The sequence below is a fragment of the Micropterus salmoides genome, unplaced genomic scaffold (genome assembly GCF_014851395.1).
Source record: "Micropterus salmoides isolate LMB-PRFRI ecotype aquatic unplaced genomic scaffold, ASM1485139v1 Ms_hic_scaffold_3, whole genome shotgun sequence".
Taxonomy (NCBI): Eukaryota; Metazoa; Chordata; class Actinopteri; order Centrarchiformes; family Centrarchidae; genus Micropterus; species Micropterus salmoides.
Genome location: NW_024042261.1, coordinates 11338052 through 11348785, shown reverse-complemented (window position 1 = coordinate 11348785; position 10734 = coordinate 11338052). Strand labels below are relative to the sequence as shown.

General features: G+C 39.5%; 1 protein-coding gene across 1 annotated transcript in view; it reads right to left on the bottom strand.

Moving 5' to 3' along the window:
• Positions 1-3587: 3587 nt before the first annotated feature.
• The window catches only part of dpf1 (D4, zinc and double PHD fingers family 1), a 39503-nt gene continuing 32356 nt past the window's right edge, over positions 3588-10734 (bottom strand). The window contains 4 exon segments of the mRNA XM_038692218.1: positions 3588-5621; positions 6735-6816; positions 7446-7558; positions 10069-10188. Coding sequence (XP_038548146.1) covers positions 5551-5621; positions 6735-6816; positions 7446-7558; positions 10069-10188 — 386 coding nt within the window. The 3' untranslated portion in view covers positions 3588-5550.

Below are 10734 nucleotides of genomic sequence, written 5' to 3'. Positions count from 1 at the left end.
ACACACAATGACAACACAAAGGTAGAGGTCATTTTTCAATCTCATCTTTTTAATGGAAAAAAATGAGCTGAGGGTAGAGTGAAAAAACTGGGTAAATTGAGAAAGTCGGATGAATTCACAGAGAATGACTGACTGCAGTGATGACAGCAATGCGGTCACATTCCACATTTCAAAGCATTCCCAGGTACCAGACAGAGAAAGAGCGAGAGAGGGAGGAAAGGGCGAGGGAGAGGGGGGTTAAAAAAATGTCCAAGAAGATTTCATCTTCCTCACAAGGTAAAAAACAAATTAAAAACTCATCTTTATCCAGTGTTGTTTACAACAGACAATCACGTTGAAAAAAGATTAAAAATAAAAAGTGCACCCACCCACCCACACACACACACACACACACACACACACACACACACATACATACATACATACTTACAATTAGTTTCTTATTTTTGGGAAATGAAAAAAGAAGTGCAAGCAAGATCACAGAACGACAATTTACAAGAGAGGCCTAGTGTGGCCCAAAGCATCAACCCTCTGACTGAGCCGCCCCCAACAGCCTAAAATGTGGGGAGATGGGTGAAATGGCACCAACTTGTTTGACCATCCCCACCATCATCATCATCACCACCTTGGTTTGTCCATTTGTACAAAGGGAAGGTTCAAGTGTCATTAAATAATCACGCTGACACCCGTCCAAAAGCCCCACCCTCCCCAGACAGTACAATCAAATCAGTTTGACTCCACCATGCTTCTCCTAATAAGTGCCAGGAAAGCTCTCAATATAAACAGTCACCATCGACATCATCATCATCATCCATTCGCCACACAACACTCATTACATCATCATACTTTTTCCACTCAAACACACTTCAGATTCAGATGTTAGTTCTGATTGGCTCTTTTTTTAATTGGCTGCTACTGCTTTTGTTGGCAAATATAACACTGACTTAACACATTGTAGAATAAAAAATATTCTTTAGCCAACTGCCTTGTGTGAAATGTGTACACTCAAGTACACTTTTGTTGTAATCTGTACTCAACAACATAGCAGTGCTGTGCCATGCAAGTGGTTTCACCGAGAACAAAATGTCTGCAGAATAATCGGTTCGGTTTGCTTTTCTCCGACCTTCCAGTAATCATAAGTGGTTATACACACACATACAGACACACAGACACACACAAACAGAGGCATAAACACACTTAGAGAGCAAATGCAGCCACGCTGTGCAAAATGTGAAAAAACACAGATCACAAAACCAAACAAGGGGTAAAAAAACAGGAAGTGAACATAAGTTAAAGGTTACTTCTCATCATTATTTTAAAAAAGCAATACTGACAATATCAAAATATGAAATCAGAAACATTTCAGGTGTCATTCATGCATCTGTGGAGTTACATTGAATTGGGGGTTAGCACAGTATTTGCACCTAAAGTCTTTCTGTATCAGATGGCAAACACAATTACATTTCAGGTACATTCCCACAAGCCATCTGATCTTGCAAGTTTCCTTTAAGGAACGTGATGCAGCATTAAAATAAGATGGTCACTTGAACCAAAACCAACTGAATTTGACCTGTTTCATACTTTGATATGTACACAAGAATATGAAATACTGTATGAAATGGCAATTTGTTGCCCTTAATTCAGTACTGTATTTACAGCTATTGTCTCCAAGCTTAAAGCTCAAAATCACTGGCTGGATGCCTTCTCTATACAAACAATTCAGAAATGTTGAAAACCTCTTAAATCCTCCTAAATCAGCGCTTACACTTCACTTATCTTGTAATGTGCCCATTAAAGTTGCCTTGGGAAGTCCAGTTATACTGGTTGAGGATAACATGATGGGCCATTGGGTTAAAAGAAAAAATAAAATTTTCTCAGTGCAAGATCACAGAAATACATGCTGGCTGGCTGTCTAGATTAATCCCATTACTCAGCTTTAACATTTCCGCTTGGTCTTTAACTGCTGATTTATTATAGTGGCTTCTAACGTGCAGAGCAGACTGGCAGATAGCAGATTTTTTTAAACAACAACTTCTCTTACCAATGTTTCACAAAAACAGGTGGTCTCATGTTTTGCAGGACACAAAGATGATAGAAACAGTTTGTTTTACGTGGGGAGAAACAGAGCTGGCAAGCTTGCAAACTAATGCAGCTTGATCTCACTTATTTTTTAGTTCCGTCACAAAGTACAAAAAAAATTTTTTATTAAAGCTAATGCTTTAGAATGTGTCATGTGTGTAAGTGAGTCTCAAACAGAAGCAGTGTACTTACCATACTTTGGTGATACTATGAGCGTTTAGATCAAAATGTAAAGTGAGGAAGTGGATTAAGTTAAGGAGTGGTTTAATGTCTGTTAAAAGCCACAGTTCAAGACGAAAAGTGTGTTTGATCCTAAAAGGACATATGTTGGGTGAAGTATCGCTTTACGCTAGTAACAAAGAGCTTAGCAAACATAAAATCAATTACCTCAGACACAGTCAGTGTGTTGTGGTGATATTTATCCAAGAGTTGTTCTCCTACATGTTGTGTAGTAAAATCAGAGAGTTATGAGAGAAGAAAGGGGAAAACACTGATACTCACATTAAGAGCTTTGGTGTTTAGGAATAAATGAAATGCAGATGTTACTATGTAGTTGAAGGGTAACTTTGGTATTTTCCAACCTTATTTTCCCATGTTTTTGTGGCTATGTGACTAATTGCAACTACATTTTCTGAAAGTGGTCCAGTATTGAGCGAGTGCACTGCATTCAGCAGCAGCAAAACAGGGCTGCAACTTAATCCTTGAGGGGCAATTGTGTCCGTCAAAGTACTTCCAAGTGCTTGCTTTTGCTGCTGACAGGCTCTGATTGTTAGTGTCTGACAACTTTGTGGAAAGGATCCATACAATCTACCGCTGCCTCAGTCAGTTAGTTTGTTTGTGTTATTGTGTGACTTCAGGTAGATAAGAGAGGTAAAATTTATATTTCTGTCAATATGGTGGCTTTGACTTAGAGCAATACAGCAACTGTTTCAGGTTAACAAAAACAATATTACTCTATTTTTATTTTATTTTTAAAGGTCTATCTCTGTAGGGATACTTTCCACAATGTTGTCAGACACTTGTAATAACAATCTGAGCCTGTCAGTTGCAGCCCTGTTTCGCTGCTGCCAACTGCAGCATGCTCACTCAATAGTGAACCAATTACAAAAAATAGTGGTCCCAATTAGACATAGACACAAAAACATGTGAAAATCCAGGTTGAAAAATACCAAAGTTACTCTTTAATGATTTAAACATGTGGTATGAAAATAATAACTTTAGAAAAAAACTCAAAACTCTATTATTAAATGGGCTTGATGTTTAGGAATAATTTGAAATTTTGGGAAATACACTCATTCACTGTATTGACGAGAGTTAGTTGAGAAAATTGATACCACTTTCATAGCTGTCTAACAAATATGAAGCTACAGTCAGGAGATGGTTAACTTAGCTTAGCTTTAAATGTATAACATGTAACATTTCTGCATTTAAATGTCTAAAAACAACTAGACCTACGTTATATGTTTTGTTGAGTTGTGTGCTCCAGCTATGTTCAAACCAGATAAATCTGTATTTTTATTCAAGGTTTTATTTGGTCACCTGTCAATGGCAGGAGAACAGCGAATGTGACTAAAAGTAATGTGGATAAAACTTTAATACATTACCTCGTTGCTGATTTCTGCCTGAGTCATGTCAGATAGATTTTCATTGCCACTGGCGGATGTTTAACAATGGAAACAACATCTCCCACAATCCCACGCTACTTCACAACATTATCAATTATGGCTTTAGTTATGTAACATGTTTGTTTTTGTCAATCCATAATAAACAAAAGGGGAAAGTGAGAATTTGTGATTTTACAGTGGATTATGTGCCAGACTGGGCACAGTGACTTCCTGGAGTTACTGCCAAGAAAGCGTCCAGCCCGTAACCCCTGTAAAACCATAACTTTTTTTACACTTAAAATTTTGTATCTATTTCCCAAAATGTCAAACTATGTCTTTAACTTAACTTGTTGGTCTTGACTTAAGACTTGAGACTTTGCAAAACAATGACTTTATCCCACCTCCGTCAGAATTCCTGAGCGTGGAAAATGCTGACTTCCTTACATTCACATTACCTTCGTGCTACTCAAATCCTCTCACAGATACCACCTAACATGGAGCTGGCTACAGTAATTGTAGTGCTCAGATAAACTTGCGCAATCAGACACACAGGCACACACACACACACACAGTTTAAAACACACCCAGTTTGGCCAAAATAGTTCATATCACAAACACATTATTGCGAATTAAGTGTGCTTTCTTTTCAATTTCAATCAAAAGTCTTTAAAAACAACTGAAATAACAACATGCAAATGAAACAAAATAAAAGAAGAATCATAAAAAAGAAGTTTTTCGGCCTCCGCATGGGCCAGACAAGATCTGCATTGTCCACACATCAATCCTACATTCTTAACACACAGATAATACACACCAAGCACCAGGAGTGTTTCAGTCTCACACTGGCTTCACAGTCATTGTTTCATAGAAGTGAAGGGCGGATAAAGGTCAGGTAAAGGATTTGTGAGAGATGCTAAGCCTAAATTGTCATTTTTAAATACACTGTTTGATCAGAGATAGCTGATTAGAGAAAAATCCACCTCTCCTCTCATCCGAGGATCACATCCGAACACTAAAACCTTCAGTGTCAATCCCAAAATGCATCATTCGTTTGTGGAAACCACATGCATGGGGAGAGGACACGGTGAGGTCAAAGATGGTCTGAGTTCCTGACCAGATGCTCATTGTTTGCCAGTGAGGGGAGTTTTCAAGAGTGTGTAGATAGAGAATCGATCTGAATTCTGTACAATTCATTCCCCTTTGAAACGGCACAGGGAAGCGAGCCCTGCAGACAAATAGCAGAGCAGAGTTCAACGTCTCAGCTCTGCTGTACACGGTAAAGGACAGAGGGAGTAAATGAAATTTTGGTTAGGTGTATATTTCACAGTTGGCTAACACTGAAACATACTGCTCCATGATTATCCAGGGTCTTCCAGGCCCTGTCCTCGGCCTAACACCTATCCATCTTATTAATTCTCACTCACTACTTGACTGAGTTGCAGCTGAAGATCATTAGGGCTCTTCCAAGGGCCCTTAAGAGGGTTCCTGTGGAGTAGTATGCCTCTGAAGTGCCCTTGGCAGGCTGGAGTGTGTTTCTCACTAGCAAACGTCTTGCCAGCTGATGAATTCCTCTGTTGAGACAGAGCAGGAAACTGGGGGAATGTGTATTCAGGTTAAGCACATCAGGGAATGTGAGTGACACAAAAGGACGGAGGTTAGCTCGCCGCTGGACAGACGTTCAAGAATGGGCGCGGCGTTGTGGGTGCTGCGTGCTCAGTCGTGTCAAAGGTCACTGGGACGAGTTGTAGAGGAAGTGGCGGCGAATGGATCAGAGGAGGAAGGGGGCAGCTGAGGCACAGAGAGGGGTGACGGAGAGGTGGTTTGGGAGAGGATGAAGGGCTGAGAGTATGAGGCGCAGCTCCGCAGATTAAGTGAGGGTGATGTAGGCTGAGGCCTTCTCCTTCAGTTGTCTCAGACACAGATGACAGCTCCAGCTCCCTGTACAACACACACACACACACACACACACACACACACACACACACACACACACACACACACACACACACACACACACACACACACACACACACACAGCACATCACACATCGGAAGTTCAATCACTGCTATTGTAAAGCCTTGTGGATTAATCTCTCATTTTAGACAGAGCGTTAAGTAATGCTGTAAATTAAAGCTCCATGTTAAAACACCACATGCTGTGCCTGTGGTTTGCAGATGCAGGGGATTTGACAACGAGTTTGGTTTTGGATTTGAGCATGGGATTTGTGACATTAATTAAACATCATCTTGAGATGGATGTTAAAATGCAAGTGAACCTTTATTCTTCAACGTGTATGTATACACCCTGGTGTATTACACAGCACAGTACGTATAAAAATATATGTTTACCATCCATGCGAGAGCTCAGTCAGGTCTCTCCTTCAGAGTAAACCTAAAATAACTGACTCCTGCTGAATTTTAAAAATGCTACTTGTAAATCAAAAGCGTTTCATGTGTGGGCAGAGCATGACACTGTTAGTGAGTGTTGAACACAAGTGGCACTGCTACTGTATGTTCAGCCAAGTGACACTTTTGCCATGGAAACAGCTTATCTTTTCTACTACTCATTTCCATGACAACAACATCAAACATCCTAAGGCCGCCATCTTATGTGTAGTATTCAAATGACAGTTTAATTTGAACAGATGTACCTGCTCCATTTCTGTGTGGGTGGCCAACAGTAGCAGGACCATTCCAGCCCATAGTGTATTTAGATGTTCCTACAAAGAGATGCACATTCACGAGGGGTCCTGAGGTTCTCCAGCACATGATGGGTTAAATTATTGTTGCTTTTTCACTACCTAAATGTCACAATGTGGACAGTCTGGCTGTTTTGACCACATATTTCACTCCCCTCACTGTGACTGTCTCTCTACCTACAGTACAGACAGGGGTACATCTGTACAAAAAACAAAAATGTTCTCAGATAAGTTTCCTTGGGCTGTGCAGTCTCACCATATACTCTGTAGTCCTTGATATGAACATGTTTGAGAGCTCCATGTGTGCAGCATCCCTTGGTTATAATTGTACACTTCTTATTGTTCTACATACCCTCTGGTGGTTCAGACATGGGAGGGCTCAGACAGTACATGTGGTAGCCTCTGTCACAATCATCACAGAACAACAGCTGGTCCTGGAACAGAGGAGAATATTTACATAAACAGATGTTTTTAAGTGGGAGCAGATATAAAAAGGTGTGGACACAAGAGCATTAATTTATTGTGTATAGTAGTGAATAGTGAATATAAAGCAAGAGGTCGAGGTGTGGTATACATATCCCTCGGTTAACACTGTTAACCATGTGGACTTTTATTTATTATATAAATAACCTGCACTTGTTAACTGCACTACAGTTTGTGTGAATACAAATATCTGCTTACACTTCGTGAATTTAAAAAACTGCAGTTTGACATCTGTGTATCTTTGAAATGAGTTTAAATCTGTTTCAGCCCAGTGAGACTAACTGGACAACAGTATTGCCCAGTGGTTAGAAGTCATTCTTCAGCCAGAGGGATCAAACCATGCTCTCAAGTATGTAAGCAAGCCAGTGAAGCTCCTGGATCTCATTGTTCAAAGTATAAATATCAGTATCGCCTAAACTTGCTCTGCCTAAATCCAAGGATTATGTTGTAAGGTTTACAATTTTATGTACTATATGTACAATTAGTCGTGCGTGTGTGTGTGTGTGTGTGTGTGTGTGTGTGTGTGTGTGTGCAGCCACATGTGTTTAGGGTTAACATGTTGTCTAAAGTGAGATCCTACGTCGTTCTCAGAGGTGCCACACAGACTGCAGGACTTGCACTCGATGCACTGCCAGCGATAAGTCCTCACCGCAGCCGTCATGTTCACTGTGAACTGCAGACAGGACGGGTGGCCTGGGTGCACACGCACACACACACACACACACACACACACACACACACACACACACACACACACACAAGCACACACCCACACAACGTTTTTCACCATCACTGCCTGTATTTTGAGGACAGCCTTCCATCATCTACTCTGTCCATCAGTTTGTTTGCTTCATACAGGTGATTTATTTATATTTGAAGAGGAATTCAACAGTGGTGTTGATGTGATGTACAGATGTACATTACTTAAGATAGCTGAAAGAATTTTTGGACACCATTTTCCCTGTATTTACCTTAAGAATTTTGGTAAATATAATATTTAGTCCCCATAAGCTTTCTTTTGATCTTGATAACTACAAGAAATGTGACAATAAAACAACATTTTGCTGGTGTAACAGAAAAATAAATTGTCATTTGCCACTGCAGTTCGCTTCACTGCCTTTTAAAATATATTCTATCTCTCCTCTTACCCTATTATTATAGTTTGTCCTGGTAGTTGCTGTTACATGATCACAACGATAAAAGCATTGTTATGTCATCCTCATTTCCTGACCTTCATTTGTCTTCTATGTGAGTGGTTATAAAGAAGAGGACCATACCAATGTTTTGCATGCTGTAGCCCATTCACTACAAATCACGTACATCTTTTTAGTTCTGTTTTTTTTTATTATTTTTCAGATGAAGAGAAACATGTGGGGAAATATATATATATATATATACACAGTACATGCAATCAAGTAATAAATACACAAATTCTGCACCATATACACTGCGATCTCTGCATGTATACATATAACCAGAATATACAAACACATCCCATACCAAAACAAAAGGATTTATTATGGGAAAAAATAATACAACCATATTAAACAAATCATACTTGAACTCTACTCTGATAAAATTTACTGTTGGCCATTTACAACCAAAATACATACTAAGGGAGACCATTCTCTCACAAACTCATCCCAAGATCCTTGTGGCACATTGGACACGGTTTCAAAAAGAAGAACTAGACAATGCTTTATAATATCACAATTGTAAAGTTGGTTGTTGTACAACAAGCCAGGACTGAAAGGCGTGCAGCAGTTGTTAATGTTGTGTTTTTTGGCTAGACAAGAAGGTGACACCAAGATTACATTTGACTGAATCCATTCATATTTTAATGCCAAACAATGTGTTTGTTTGACAACATTGTGATCAACTGACCTGACCAAATCCAATGAAAATAAGTGCCAGATTGAGTGTTAAAGTTCATTCCTGACCTTGGAAACAGTAGTTTGACAAGACATAAGAGTGATTATGCACTTCTGGCATATACTGCAGAGCATGTATCATAATATTTATTGCATATAGTGGAACTACATGTCAAATACCTTAAATTGTATTTAATGTGATGTGTTTTTTATTTTAAATTCTTGGAATTATGCAAAACTTTACAAAATACAAAATCCTGTTCCTAACTGTGTTTGAAGTGTTATCATTCCTGAGAAATTGATTATATTATAGAATAGCACTTTCTTCTTGGGTGTCGATGCTTTCAAAATAAGGTTTAAAATTGGATTTGAATTCCTGCCACTCTTACACCTCACAAAGGTGCGTTTGAGGAATGAGATTTTAGAACATTTCACATTAGTGCCACTGTTTTTTTTTCAAAGCATGGCATATTGTTTAAAAATTTTTTATGTGTTTCTACCTTTCAAGCAGCCAAGGGCTGCTATTCCTTTTCCACGGGAAAATCAATTTGCAGACAATAACTAAAAAAGGCAATACATCACAGTGAAGTCCTTGTACGTTTTTATTTTATTACGTATTAAGTTGTGTTACTGCTGAATGGCAAGTCAGCACAAATTTTTCAATTAACCTTCACTTATAACTACTACAATAACATAACTTACACAAATCAAAGCAGGCATGAATTTCATTTTTATACGGTGGCCTTTAAGGACAATAAGTCACCAAAGTATCACCTGTAATTGCCAATTTAAACTTTATAGATGTTAAGTTAAATTAACAGGTAGTGTGAGGCAGTACTACCTTGTTAGCTAACGTTAGTGAGTTTGCATTATTAATGTTACTTAACTACGTCTGTTTGTATATATTTTTGTATTTGCATTTTTATTTGGAGAACCTTCAATAACCTTTATTTTAGATGTATGTACTATATTTTGTCCTTCAGGGCCACCATAGTTAAAAAGGTCAGTTTCAAGTCTCCAATTTTTTTCAAGTTGAAGTAAAAAAAAAAAGTAAACCAATGGCTGCCTGGGCAGGTGTGTGAAATACCACAAAAATCTAAAACATTACAACAAATGGTTAAGGTTAAGTATGCTGTACAGGATTTGCAGTAGATGGGCTAAAACAAAAAACACTGGTATGGTCGATCCATTTTAAGTGTAACTGGAATCAAAACTTGCATTATTTATGCAGTAAATATGAAATCTACACTCAACAAATGAAACTTTTTAAAATTGTGCATCAACACAGGACTGCCTTCCTCCTGCCAATCATCCCCTTCAGCGGTGCCCTACCTGAGCGTCCACAGTCCGCACAGGAGATAAGGTCTTCAGGACAGCCGGTCTTCTTTGAGCCTCCGAGGCAGAAGTCGCAATAGCCGTTGGCGATCACCGAGCCGTCTGGTGCTTTCTTGGCTGAGAGAAGGAAAAGAAAAGAGAGGCAGGTAAGGAGAGTGAGACTTCAGTTTTCTCCCTGGGCTCTTGGACAAGGGGGATGAAGAGTGTAAACTCATAAGTCAGTGTTGAAATGTTGCCCCGGAGTGAAGGAGCTGTATCAATCTCTAGACAGTGAAGAAGCAACAGTTGTACAAGTTATATCAACAGAACAGCCCTCACCAAGGTGTACTGACAAAAAGAAAACATCATCGAGGATTTTACCGACAGAGAGTGATTAAAGTTAAAAAACAAGGCATAAAACAACAAAAAAGAAAGGATATCTGTAACTAAGTCCCCGGTGCCAGACCGCACACCATCCCAGCTGGTTGCAACGCTCTGCCTATCTCTCTCTCCATTTCCATCTGTTTGCTTTGGTAAAAACAAGCAGTGGTGCAGGCCTGTGTTGGAGCCTGGGGCTCACCAAACCCCGGCTCACCCAGAAAGTGGGAGGGGGGAGACAGGGAGGCATAGAGAGGAACATCCGCTGGGAGCCCCTGCGGTCTGGTAAATATTGTCAGGAGTGGA